We start from the raw sequence: 14,952 nt of genomic DNA on the forward strand, positions 1-14,952 counted from the left end.
GCACTGTCGGAGGGTCAGTACTGAGGGATGGACAAATAAAAGCCATGTTCAGGGTCAGGGGAGAACAGGCATAAAAATAGCACAAAATCATAATGCTCACTCAGGGGGCCAGTACAGGTAGGATGGGCTAAAGGGCCTCCGGCATTGGCACAATTCTGAGAATCTGCAGTTTGTCCGCTAACGTGCCCCCAAGCTTCAGATGCAAGAATGTGCATTTCTGGGAAAACTAAACCACAGGCCAGGATCCAAACTGTGAGTACATCTTGTGACTGATCTGCTTGGACGGACACAGGCGAATAATTCGAGAATCCATGACTACATAACTAACTGAATGAGGAAGTTAAAATTGAGCATTGCCTTCATTAGTACAGTTCCTGTGACGGCCTGCAAACCTTTCTCTAGAAGCTGCTGAAAGGAATGGGGGGAGAACATTTAACAGAAAGGAGGAAGAGAGGTGATTTTCTGTGCTGTTATCCATTCAGGGAATATTAGGCAAGACTGTGATGAGCAAGAATGAAAAAGGTGAATATCAGCTAAAGTGTGCCGAACTGAATTATTCAGTTCAGACTTCCATCAGAATCGTTAACGACTGAGTGAGAGAGTCTGTTCTGGAGTATGTTTACTGCAACTCACTGATCTACAGAAGACCAAAGTGTGAGGAGATCATGAATGTGACTCCTGAGCATTGCACATGGTGTTCTGATCACAAACCACAGGGAATGGCCAGCACAGAAACCAGCCATTCAGACCATCTGATCCATGCTACTGTCCCACACTCCCTCCCACAGGATCCTCCTCCCATCCCCTTTCCACCCCACACTGACAGCAGGTCCTGTCAGCCCTGTCCTTGTGCTAAACATCTATCCAATTCATCAGATCCACATTCTCACCATTCCCCAAATTCCCGATGGAATTTATTTTAGTGGCTACATTCTATTTGTGACCCAAGGATTGGAGGCCTCACAACTGGAAACATTTTCTGTATTCCCATAAATCCTCTCATGGTTCTGAAGATCTCTGCCAAGTTCCTCCACTGCCTTTCTCAGGAACTCTGAAATCCAAATGTATGAGACCCACTGCAAGTTAGATACTGTGCAGGCAGTTCAAATGGTGCTTATGTCATCTGTGTGATTCATACCTTGGCCCTCCAGTGGAGAGTGGAAACTTGTACATTTTAAGCACCACAGCTATTATTGTAATCTCCAGTCCCATATATGTCCAAGATTTCTGCACTCCTCCAGTTAGGCCTCTCGCACATCCCTGGTATTCACTGAGCCACCATTGGTAGGTCATGCTTTCGGTTCCCAAAGCTGTCAGCTCAGGAACTCGCTCCCTAAATGCCTCCCCGCTCCTCCTGAGGCTCTCCTCTTCAACCAAGTATGATGTGGAGGTGCCGGTGTTGGACTGGGGGTGGACAAGGTCAGAAGTCACATGACACCAGGTTATAGTCCAACAGGTTTATCCGAAATCACAAGCTTTCGGAGTCTCACTCCTTCATCAGGTGGAGTGTCGTCACACAGCGCTCCGAAATATTGTGATTTTCTCGTGATTGTGATATTGTGACATTTTCTTGTGATATTGTGATTTTATTGCGATAAACCTGTTGGACTATAACCTGGCGTTGTGTGACTTCTGACTTTGACCAACTATGATCATCTGTCATGATATCCCCTTATGCGGCTCGTTTTGAAATTTTATTGACATATCATTCTTGTGAGGAGCCTGGGGATGTTTCTCAGCGTGAAAGTGTTACCTAAAGATAGTCAGGGTACTGCATGGCCTGGCTGACTTTTCTTTGCTCGCCAGGGCAGCATTTATTGCCCATCCCTAATTGCCCAGAGGGCAGTTAAGAGTCAACCACATTGCTGTGGGTCTGGAGTCACATGTAGGCCAGACCAGGTATGAATGGCAGTTACCTTCTCTAAAGGACATTAGTGAACCAGACGGGTTTTTCCAACAATCAACAATGGATTCAGTCATCAGTAGATTCCTAATTCCAGATCTTTATTCAATTCAAATTCCACCATCTGCCGTGGTGGGATTCAAACCTAGGTCCCCATGATGTTATCTCGGTCTCTGCATTAACAGTCCGATGATAATACTACTGGTATCTGGCCGCCCCTGAACTGGGATTAAACATACTCCTGAAAGTTGTATGACTTGTCTCTACTCTAACCAGGAGTTGCTCAATACATTGATCCTGTGACACTGCCCTCAGATACCAAATGGAAAGACTCATTACTCAACTTCATGGTGCCTAACTATCCGCCAAACTGCCGTTTTCTCTCTTTTTCAATATTTTCATCCCTGGCAAAGAGTTAAACAACAAAATTATCTTATTTTTAATTCTGCTGTGAATTTTCTCCAGTGTTGCACACTCCCTCGGTGCTCTGGAGACTGAACCTCAACAACAGCAAAATGCTGTGGACGCTGGAAATCTGAAACAAACAGAAAGCAGGTCTGGCAGCTTCTGTCGACAGAGAAACAGAGTTCATGTTTTGAATCCAGTATGACACTTAGTGTGTAGAACAGTAGAGTACAGGAACAGAACCTTAGGCCCACCATGTCTGTACCAAACATGATGCCATTCTAAACTAATCCCATCTGTCTGCACATGGTCTGTATCCCTCTATTCCCTGCCTGTTCTAAATGCCTCTTAAATATTGCTATTGTATTTGCTTCTACCACCTCCTCTGGCAGCATGTTCTGAGCACGTACCACCCTCTGCAAAACAACTTGCTTCACACATCTCATTTAAACGTTCCTTTCTCACCTTAAACCTATGGCCCCAATAGTTGACATTTCCAACCTGGGATAAAGACTCTGACTATCCACCCAATCCGTGACCCCGATAATTTTATATACTTCTGTCAGGACAGCCCTCAATCTCCAGTGCTCTAGCATGAGCAATCCAAGTTTGTCTAACTTCTCATTATAGCCAATACATTCCAATCTGGGCAACATCCTGGTAAAACACTTCTGCTCCCTTTCTAAATCCACCATATCATTCCTGCAGTATGATAACCAAACCCGCACACAATGCTCCAAACGTGGCCTGACCAAAGTCAAATACAGCTTGCAACATGACTTGTCAAATTTTATACTCAATTGCTCCAACCGATGAAGATAAGCATGCTACACACCTTCTTTACCAGCTTATCCACTTTTGTGGACTTTAATTCAGAAATGAGCCTCAATGCCTCGAGACTCCAGGTCAATCCTGCAGGTAGGAAAGGTGCTGCCGAAAAACATTGTGGACAATCAAGTGTAGATTGGACAAGCTGAACTGGCCTCAGTTTGTTGCAGAATTAGAGAAACAAGGATTCATCAATCTTCTTAAGGGGATGTGTACAGAACTTTCAGTCTGGATATTAAGCTGGTATAAATGCTGTACTAACAGACTCATACTATATCCGGAAATGTCTCACAACCCATGAAATACTGTTATCACAAAAACTGAACGCACAGGATGGTGTAACTTTGTCCCAGAGCCCTGGGATGAAGAACACTCTCTGATGTGATTCCAAAGCAGACTTTGCAGTAAGTCCCAGGGTTGGCCTCCTGCTCAGTGCTAAGGCAGCTAATTATGGCCAGAGTGTGGAACTGATTCTGCAATTAAACCGGGAATTTGGGGCGGAGGGTTAAATCCGGCCGGTTTCTTGCTCTGAATTTCTAATCCCTCTCTGCAAAGTGCATGCGTGATGAGGACAAGATCTAATCACCCCAGACCTGCTCAAGATCACACAGTGTCTCTCAGAAAGAGTACAATGGTCCAACACAGGAGGCCATTCAGCCTCTTGTGTCTTTGCATGGAAAGTGTCCCAGGGAGCAAGATTGAAGGGCTGAATGGCCTACTCCTACTCCTAGTTTCTATGTTTCAGCGTAATGTTGCACAATCAAAATATGCTGTCAGAAGAGGCACTGAGGTGAGTTTGCAGAGCTGAAATAAAAAGCACCAGCAGCAGAGCTGTGAGCTCTCACTGAAAAGCCAAAAAAGTGCAGTGAAAACGCTGTTCCAGAGAAACACAAGCAGAGCTTCTCCATTTGAGCTCCTGTTCAAGTAACTGGGGATAAGAAGCAGAGTCAGGAATTCATCCATGATCCATGGCAGAATTATACCATAGCTACAGACTCGTTGAGCAAACCAGAACAAGTCCAAGTCACCATATTATTATCACTGTTTGGAAGAGACTGTTTCAAAAGTATATTCTACACTAAATCTCTCAGACAAGAAGATGCACACAACAGAAAGTTTGAAAACTTTTAATGCATGCTTTGAGCTCTACTGCTTGTTACGTACCAAAGGTAATGGTATGTGTTCAATATAGGGACCATGGCGAGATAAAAAGAGTCTATTGAAAAAAGTGTAGTGTCTATAACTCCGCTCACAGAAACCTGTGAATTCATGCAAATAAACAATGAGCAAATTTAAAAATGGAATAACAACAGATCCTGGGGACAGCATGGTGGCTCAATGATTAGCACTGCCTCACAGTGGCAGGGATCCAGGTTCAATTCCAGTCTCAGGCGACTGTCTGTGTGGAGTTTGCACATTCTCCCCGTGTCTGCGTGGGTTTCCTCCGGGTGCTCCGGTTTCTTCCCACAGTCCAAAGATGTGCAGGTTAGGGTGGACTGGCCGTGTTAAATTGCCCATAGTGTCTAAGGATGTTTAGGTTAGGTGGGTTAGACATGGGGAAATGCAGGGGTAGGGGAATGGGTCTGGGTGGGATGCTCTTTGGAAGGGCAGTGTGGACCTTTTGGGCCGAATGGCCTGTTTCCACACTATAGGGATTCTATGTTAACTCTATGAATCACATAACACTAGCAAAAGTATATCCAGCAAGGGGCATAAACAATGCTTTAAACTGTAAGAAATGAAACCAGTTTGTATGTAAGGGTTCAGCCAGGAAGCAGACAAACACACCTGTTAAAAAAAATTGCTACAAAAGGCTGAGTGGCAGGAAAGCAGAGGGTGATAGTCGTGGGGAGTTTTTTCCAACTGGAAGTCTGTGTCCAGTGAGGTCCCACAACAGTCAGTGGTGGAATCTTGCTGTTCCTTATATAAATGATTTATACATCAATGTAAGAGGGTTAACCAGCAAATTCACAGGCAATATAAAAGTTGGTGGGTGGTAATGAGTGAGGAGGATAGTCTGAGATTTCAGACTGATCAGATGGGCTGATTGGTAGCAAATGAAATTCAATCCGAATAAATGTGGAGTGATACACTTGCACAAGGGCAAACAAGGCAAGGGAGGACATGATAAACAGTAGTCCCAAGGATCAGAGAGACCTTGGTGTACACGTACATTAATCCCTTAAGGTATCAGGGCTGACCGATAGAGTGGTGAAGAAGCCATATGGTATACTTGCTTTTATTAGTTGAGACATTGGAGTAGGGAGTCTGTACTGGAATTGTACAAGATATTGGTTAGACCACAGCTACTGTATTGTTCTGGAATTCACATTGTAGGAAGGATATGATCGCACTGTAGAGGGTGCAGAGGAGATTTACCAGGATGTTGCCTGGGCTGGAGCAAATCAGTGATGAAGAGAGATTGGACAGACTGGGGTTGTTTTCCTTCGAGCAGAGCAGACTGAGGGGGGACATCACTGAGACGGATAAAATGATGAGGAGCATTGATAGGGCAGACAGGAAGAAACATTTCCCCATAGTACATAGAACATAGAATAGTACAGCACAGTACCGGCCCTTTGGCCCACGATGTTGTGCTGATCTACTATCCTACTCTGAGATTGAACTACCCTGCATACCCTACATTTTACTATCATCCATGTGCCTATCCAAGAGTTGCTTAAATGTCCCTAAAGTATCTGACCCCACTACCGCTGCCGGCAACGCATTCCACACACCCACCACTCTCTGTGTGAAGAACCTACCTCTGACATCTCCCCTATACCTGCCTGCAATCACCTTAAAATTATGCCCCCTCATAATAGTCATTTCCGTCCGGGGAAAATGTCTCTGGGTATCCACTCTATCTATGCCTCTCATCATCTTGTAAACCTCTATCAAGTCACCTATCATCCTTTTTCGCTCCAATGAAAAAAGCCCTAACTTCCTCAACCTTTCCTCATAAGACCTGCCCTCCTGTCCAGGCAGCATCCTGGTAAATCTCCTCTGCACCCTCTCTAAAGCTTCCACATCTTTCCTATGCTGAGGTGACCAGAACTGAATACAATATCCCATGTGTGGCCTAACCAGGGTTTTATAGAGCTGCAGCATAACCTCACGGCTCTTAAACTCAACTCCCCTGCCAATTGGGATCAATGACTGGGAGCATTGATTCAAGGTAAGGGGCAGGAGGTTTAGAGGAGATGTGAAGAAAAACCTGATCACCCAGAGGCTGGTGGGAATCTGGAACTCACGACCTGTCAGGGTGGGAGAGGCAGGAAACCCTCAGAACATCGAAGAGGGATTTAGATGTACACTAGTGATGCCAAGGCATACAAGCATACAAGGCTGTGGGCCAAGTGCTGGGAAATGGGATTAGAATAGTTAGGTGGTTGAGTTTGACCAATGTGGATGTGATGGGTGAAAGGGCTTTTTTCTGTGGACTCTGTGACTCTAAAGGTGTCAGACAATGATTGGAAAGAATTCAACGTGACTATGAGAGCGCTGTCAGATAATGATTTGGATCTTTCAATGCATCCCTTACAGCACAGTGAGACAAAATCTTAGGGGAGAAAAATACTTTGTAATTATTGTGATGAAGACAGCAGAGCAAGAACATCGGTGAATATCAGGTATCCAATGGACTCTGGTGCTTCTTGCAACATTATGAAGTTCGCAGAACTGTTTAAAGTGACTCCAGACAATGACCCAAAATTGAGAATCTCCAAGATATAACTGAGACTCTGTGACAGAATGGCACCCATCCGGAGGACAATCTAGTCTGAGAGCCCCAAGCTCTGATAAATCGGAAATCCAGAATTCCAGACACAAAGCTACAGCCACTCATCTCAGCAGAAGCAAGTTGAAAGCTTAGCGTAATAATTCTAAACTCTCCAGAAGAGAGCGACAGTATATCAGAAGGTGAGTTACTCACCGCATGATTCCTGCTCTCTGATCTACCCTCGTCACTGCTGCGCTTATACAGCTAGTCCAGCTCAGTTCCTGGTCAATGGTAACCCTGAATGTTTATAGTTGGAGGGGTTTCAATGATGGTAATGCCATTAAAGTGAACATCTAGGGGACACTGAAGAAAAAGGGTCACCCATTTCAATCGGAGAAGGGAAGGAATTTCATCTCCCAAAGAGGTGTTAGTTTTTAATCCCCCATATAGCAGTGAACGCTGGGTCAGCAGTTACATTCATGGTGGAAATGCCTGGATTTTTGATCCAGAAGGGAGTCACAAAAGGCCACAACCAGATCCATTGTAAACTCAGTGAGTGGTGGAGCAGGCTTGATGGGCCAAATGGCCTTTTCATGCTCCATCTCACAATCAGGGATCCAGTAACAATGGCGGTTAGCAAAAATTGCTTCTCACAAAGCAGAAAATGGGCTTCAGCAAGGAATTAACAGAGCTTAGCTAATTATAACTGCAGTCACTCACAGATGTACAGATTAAAGTGTGCTGCTGTTCAGCTGGTGAGCATGGTGAGCTCATCAAGTTAATAAGACCATGGCGACCCCAAAGCTTTCATGTCCGTTATGCGAAATAGTTTTTATAATATTTAAAAGCTTATCTCCTAGACAAGTGTTCCTGTTTTTTTTTTAAACAGACACACAGACTGGTGCATTGTGCTCATCTCCAAATTTGAAAAGGTTATCAGAGCATGGCAAAAAAAAAGGTTGACAAGAATGATATTAAATTGACGAAGGGCCCAGATACCAGGAAAAGAAGAAACTGGCTGGGGTGCTTTTTCCCGGGAAAGAGACGGCAGAGAGCTGCTCAAGCTAGAAAAGGGTTTGTTTGGGTAGCATGGAGAAAAGGTTCCCACTGTGGCTCCAAATCCAACCAGCCCTCTACAATTGAGAGGTAAGAGGAAGGAACAGCAAGAGGAGAATCCACCCAATTCTTTCATGGTGTGCAAGGAAGAAGAATGAGACTGGTGCGGACTTAGTGACATGCAAACAAAACAAGGGTGATGTGAGAGAAAAAACCTCACACAATGAAGAGTTAGGGCATGGAATGCGCTGCTTGGAAATGTGACGGGGCAGCTTCAATTGACGCATTCAAAACAGACACTGCATGATGATTGGGAAAAAGTCAGAAGTCACATGACACCAGGTTATAGTCAAAGAAGTTTATTTGAAACCACAAGCTTTCGGAGCGCCGCTCCTTCATCACCTGATGAAGGGGCTTCGCTCTGAAAGGTTGTGTTTTCAAATAAACCTGTTGGACTATAACCTGGTGTCGTGTGACTTCTGACCTTGTCCACCCCAGTCCAACGTTGGCAGCTCCACATGATGAGTTGGATAGAGGTGGTGTGCAAGGGAATAGGTGGGAGATTGGCACTAAGGAATGATACTCGTTTGAAGAGCTGGCACAGGCACAATGGGCCAAATGGCCTCCCTCTGCGCTATAACAATTCTATCATTCTCAGATCAAGATGTCGCCAAATCATCCAGTCAATAAAGTTGAATAAACATGGCGTCTTAAACATCAGGTTCAATTGGGTTTGTAATGAATCCCGAGGCTTCGAATAAACTTTCTGATCAACCATCAAGTGGGAGATGCCCATCTATATCAACCCAATCATACAAAAAAAATCACCGACTGTGTTTAAAAGGACCAGTTTGGGAAGGGAGGAGTGAGGTAGAGAAGGTAGTAAGAGGCTGGAGAGAATGTGGTTACAAAAAATAGTAAACACAATTCAAAAACACTTCTCAGTGACACTGAAATTTTAAAGCTTGGAGGCTACCGGCATAGTCAGACTTTTACTCTTCTGGCTAACCAGGTCAAAATGGAAAATAATACTTCCTGTCATTGAGTGTCAGAGAAAAAGGCGCTGGAGCTTCCTGAAGTAAAATACAAAGTAAAACTGGTGACTAAGGTGGAAAAGCAAGTTGTGTTTGTGAACATCAGTCAGAGACTTTAACCCCACTCTGATCGTGCTGGTACTGACCACGGTTACTGCAAATGGCTCACAAATGGCTGCAAACACCCACACACAGAGATGTCAAAGGCTTCATTCCCTCCCCAAACCCTCTATCTGTCCTCCTGCAAACCTGCCTCACTGACCATGTTTTCAATCATTTGCCCTACAATCTCATGATGTGGCTCGGTGTCCTAGATTTGTCCAATAATACTGCTGGAAAGGACCTTGCTACTTTAAAAGTGCTATATGAATGAATCTTGTTGTTGCTTCTGTCGCCTCCTGTCCCCTCACAAATTGTAATAGAATCATACGCCAAGCACAATCTATAAACTTTACAGTCAGAAATAAATGCAGCAGTTTCATGCATTACACCCAGGGGCCAATAACACTCACAATGGGATATTCCTTTTGCAAATGCACATTAGCGTGCTTGATCAACACTGCATTCACCACCTTAAACATTCACTCGGTCTACCATCGACACACAGTAACAGCAGTGTGTCCCATCCACACAACAGAAACTCACCGAGGCTCCTCAGACAGCACCTTCCAAACCCACGACCACATCCATCCGGAAGGACAAGGGCAGCAGATACATGGGAACACCACCCCCTGCAAGTTCCCCTTCAAGCCACACACCATCCTGACTTGGAAATATATCACCGTTCCTTCAGTGTCGCTGGGTCAGAATCCTGGAATTCCCTCCCCAGGGGCATTGTGGGTCAACCCACAGCACATGGCCTGTTGTGGTTCAAGAAGGCAGCTCACCCCCACCTTCTCAAGGGGGCAACTAGGGACGGGTAATAAATGCAGTCAGTGATGCTTACATTATGAAAGAATGAAAAGAATTAAAGAAAAACTCAGGTGCCTGACCAACATTGAAATGATTTCTCAATCACTTAAACCCTTTTCCCCTCTAGTGCACATGGGAGTAACCTTGCCTTTTATTTAAGTGGAAAGATTCTCCATGTTTCGTTGGGAACTCGTTACAAATTTTGCCAACTTTTAGTTTGGCAGGGCCACGTGCTTATTTACTGAGTGAATGGTGTCACTTCTCCCCTGGGAATAGGAGACACATTGACACATGTTGTAGATGACGGATGTCGAGTGGTTTGAGGATGTACAGAACACCCTGGTACTCACTGAGTGGTTTGAAGAGACTCCCGTTCGTCTGGTCATCATTGTTCTCATTGTCTGAGCGATCAGAGGCCTCGGCTGACCTTTCCCGCTCTTTGCTCTTCTCCTTTGTCCCTGTTCGTCTCCGATGGCGCCTCCTTCTGCGGTAGCTCTTTGGGACGTGGACCCCAATATAAACCGTATGGTGACCTGAAACAAACAACAAAAGGTTAACCAGGGGCTCAGCTTCCTAACACAATCAGTAAGCATGCATGCACTGTCCCTGTACAGCACTAACCACTCAACACCAATCTTAGAGAATGGTGTGGAATAAGGGGCCTTTAGCCTCTTCACCCTTTGGTGCTGTTCAACTGGCTCATGATTAACCTGCACATTCATCATGTCTACCAACCTTGGATCTGTAACCCTTCATACTCCAACCAAGAAAAGTGTTATATGTTAAATGTTAATACTCGTATCTCATCACATTCCTTAATCTTTTCCGAATAAATATACAGACATTGAAAGAAAGAGTACAAAGAAAGAATAATTAATTATGGCCTCAAATATCAATCAAAGAAGATCAATTTCTACCTGCAATAACTGCTGAGCTATTCATTAGGGATTCTTGGAGTTCAGACAAGCATTCATAATGAGACCATCTGTGAACTGTGTCAGCACAAACAAATAATGTTGGCATCGTTTTGTCCAGTTGGACTTATTATGAATGCTTGAGCCGGTTATGTTATGATTCAATAAGATCATGGATGACCTGTGGTCTAATTCTATATAGTTCATCCTATATCCCTTAAAGATTTTGACTATTGGTCACAGATTTTAAATTAACTATCACTATCACTTTACATCACTTACTCTTGCCCAAATAAACAAATCATTCTAAACCTTTTACACTCAGGTCCCAAGTGGAGGATTATGTTCAGTTCTAAGAATCCCACATCGAAAAAGATGTCAAGACCTTGGACAGAGTGCGCAGAGAATGATCAGTTTGTACATGAAAGGAGAGAATTCAGTGAATATGAAGACATTGAAGAGGCTGGGATTGCTCTCCTTAGAGCAGAGAAGGCTAAGGGGAGATTTAATAGAGGCATTTAAAATTGTGAAGAGATTTTGATTAATTAAGTAGGGAGCAACTCTTCCCACTGTAGCAAGGTCAGTAACACTAGGCCATATAATTTAAAAACTGAATCACAGCCAGAGGTAGGAGGATTTCCATTGCAGAGTGAGTTGTGATCTGGAACATGTTGCCTGAAAGGGGAAACAGATTCAACATCCAAATCAGAACTAGAGGAATACTGGAGAAAGAAGAGAGTGCAAGACTAGGGGTCAGGTCAGCAGCTATAGAGCTATTCCCCTTTTCGGAACGGACCATATGGCCTCTTCCTATGCTTAGGTTAGTGGGAAGAATTTGAATGCCAAGGGAAAATTTGTCACTTTTATCATGAACAAAGTGACAGTGATGGTGACACTCATCTTAAATTTCTGATCGTTCCATGGAATGGAGGATTCCTGATGTGTCAATCCTGGACATCAGTACTTTCAAACAGCGGATGGATGCTGCTGACTCTGTAAGATTGTCTGAGAACCTCCAGCAGCGAGCAATTAATAACCCCATCAGCTCCACTGAACCAAACACCCTGGGGCAAAGTAAATAGGGCATGGACATTGATTTTGTTCCTGGGAATGGTTTTGTTTTATTGGTTGGTAAAATATTGTTGATGTATTGGGGAGCAGAGGTCATTCAACCAAGCAGGGCTGCTGAGGTGAGATATCATGTGGTAAACCTTCCAGGAATACACCCAGCCTGAGATGGTCAACTGCCTGACTTTGCTGGAGGGAAACTTTGCCCTCGATTTAAAAGCAGTTCTTGCCTCTCAGACCTCACAACCAAATCTTTACATCCATGAGCCTGCTTACACCCCACTCTCCCAACTGTGGTGTGTAAAGCTCTGCATTGCTCCCTCAGAGAGCCAGCACAGAAACGAGAGGCTGAATGGCCTCCATCTGTGCTGTAACCATTTCTACGTGTTCCATGCACACCTCGAGTCAACGTGCAAGGTGTGGAGTTGCGGCACAGTCTCGCTCTAAGTGAAGAATGGGGTTGATTCAATGGGCTGAATGGCCTCCTTGACTTCCTGCTGAATGTAAGGCTCCCTCAAAGCTTTCTGGTAACACAGCAACTGGGAGGTTCCACACACGCCGAATCGGTATAGCAATGCACTGACCTCTCACACAGGGATTGCTGCCATACAGGGACCTCAGGGAGAAAACAACATGAGAGGAAACAGTGGTTCTATCACCTCTCCACTTCCATCTCACTGTCTCACTATCATTCACATTTTCCATCCCAAATAAAAATCCCCAAAGTTTGACTCTTGAAAATTGAAAAGGCTGATGAGGGGGATATGTTCCCACTTGTGGAAGAAAGGAAAACTAGGGGTCAATAAAAACCAGACAGTCCCAAATAATTCCAATCAGGAACTCAAGAGAAACTTCTTTCCATAGAGAGTGGGGAGAATGTCGAAGATGTTATGTAATAATTGAGGTGAACTGGAGAAGAGGAAGATGATTAGACACACGAGGGAGAAAGGAATAGAAGGAAGCATTGACAGAGGAATATGTAACAGCGTGAACCATAAATGCCAGCATGGATCAGATAGCCTGAATGGCCAGTTTCTGTGCTGTGTAATAAGAAGGTTTGTTTTGGCAAAATCCAGCTGGTGACCACAGACAGATGCCTGGGGCTTATAAACACACCTCCCAGGACACCACATGGTGCTTATGTAATGCAGCACATACTGCCAGAGGATTAATGTATTGTGCACTAACCCAAAACAATAATAACCACTGATTAAACAGTCAAACATGCACTATAATATCCATCATATTGGCCAGAGTGAATGCCGCACATTCTAATAACAAGACAGTGCAGGAGGATTGGTGAAATAAAAACTCCGAGAGGACTGATATAACCAGGTATTATCCAAATGCAGGCTGTTACATCAGTTCCCACCTGACAAAGCCTTCACATTTACAACTCTTATTTTGGTGTTCAGAATTCTGCAGAATTTTGCATTCTCCTTATCTCTATGACCTTCCCTGGCCCTACAGCCTTTCAATTTCTCTGCAGTCCTCCAGTTCCGGCCCTTCACTCTACCATTGTACCTTCAGCTACCTGGGCCCCTAGCTCTGGAATTCTCTCCCGAAACCATTCTGCCTCTCTCCTCTAGAACGCTCCTTAAAACCTGCTCTTTGGACCAGGATTTTCGTCACCTGTTTCAGCATCAAATTTGGTTTGGGACATTAACAGCTCTACAAATAAGTGCAAATTGCTGTGGAATATTACAGAATTATAGCAAGCTTGGTTATCAACTAAGAGCAGAAATCAACAGGTTTACATCAAAGATTCTGCGCTCACTGAACAGTTTACCACAGCACCTTGCTACTCTGCATGTGGAGAGAGAGACAGACAGAGAGAGGGAGCGAGGGAGGGAGAGAGAGAGGGAGAGAGAGAGAGAGAGAAAAATAAAAAGAACTTCCATTTTTATAGCACCTGCACCATCTCAGAATACATACTAAGGGGAATCATAGTCACTGTTAGCTACTAGTTGCAGTTAAAGGAATTGAAAGGAAATGCCATTTACATACCCTCTACTTCCTCTTCATCACAGACATGTTTGATGAAGGAGGCTCCTCTGTCCAGTACAGCCTCATCTTCCATCCTGTAATAGTAGAAGAGGAAGAAAGATTAGTCGCATTTTTCTCTGGGTACACTAGATGTTGCTTCCGGGGCTACTGGCTGCATGTAAGCCCTCCCTCACTATTTTATGGTCGACAGAGACATTGTTGGTCAATGTGTACCCTCCGCATTGTCAAAACCTGTGTCCTTGAAAGGCCTGCTGAGTTGCATCATGTGAGCAAGTTAATCCAAGCAGGCTCTTTAAGGCTGATTGAGTTTGACGTGCTGGGATCTGACAGGGCTGGGCTGTAAATGCTGTTGTAGCCACACAGAGGCTGGGTAAGTTCAGCAAGAGGCCTCCTTAGTTTAAAGGGTACAACTACTTCCCCACCTCCAAACACAAACTCAGCAAATCACATGTCCTCACGCACTGGTAAGTCAACTCAAGCTTAACCAGAGATAACAAGGTGTAGAGCTGGATGAACACAGCAGGCCAAGCAGCATCAGAGGAGCAGGAAAGCTGACGTTTCAGGCCTAGACCTTCTTCAGAAATGGTCTTCTAAGGATGCCCTCAGATTCTCCAGCATCTGCAGTTCCTACTATCTCTCAAGCTTAACCAGAATCCCTCCCTCCAGCCCATAGAAAGGCAGTTCAGAACTGAGACTCTGTTCAAACAGAAATAAAATCCTGCATTGATAAAACATTTTTCATGACCATGGGACACCTCAAAGAGTTTTTCTAAATTCTTTCATGAGATGTAGGCATTGCTGACAAGGCCAGCATTTATTGCCCATCTCTAATTGCCCCTTGAGAAGGTGGTGGTGAGTTGTCTTCTTGAACTGATTTCCATGAATTTTGACCCAGTGACAATGAAAGAACCGCGATATATTTCCAAGTCAGGATAGTGAGTGGTTTGAAAGGGAACAAGCAGGGAATAGTGTTCCCATGTGTCTGTCGTCGTTGCCTTTCTAGATGGTAGAGACTGTGGGTTGGGAAGGAGTAATTGAAAAAGCTTTGACAAGTGGCCACAGTGGATCTTATGGAAGGTATGCACTGCGGCTAACGTGTCACAA

The 14,952-nt window shown here is 44.4% G+C and overlaps 1 protein-coding gene across 1 annotated transcript in view; it reads right to left on the minus strand.

Moving 5' to 3' along the window:
* slc4a4a (solute carrier family 4 member 4a) overlaps positions 1 to 13,921 on the minus strand; it is a 192,188-nt gene extending 178,267 nt beyond the window's left edge. Inside the window, exons 1-2 of the mRNA XM_048612755.1 lie at positions 13,849 to 13,921; positions 10,210 to 10,392 (exon numbers count right to left, since the gene is read on the minus strand). Of these exons, the coding sequence (XP_048468712.1) occupies positions 10,210 to 10,392; positions 13,849 to 13,921 (256 nt within the window). The remainder of the gene's footprint in view (positions 1 to 10,209; positions 10,393 to 13,848) is intronic.
* Between the last annotated feature and the right edge of the window lie 1,031 nt (positions 13,922 to 14,952).

This window comes from Rhincodon typus, chromosome 1 (genome assembly GCF_021869965.1).
Source record: "Rhincodon typus isolate 14 chromosome 1, sRhiTyp1.1, whole genome shotgun sequence".
NCBI lineage: Eukaryota > Metazoa > Chordata > Chondrichthyes > Orectolobiformes > Rhincodontidae > Rhincodon > Rhincodon typus.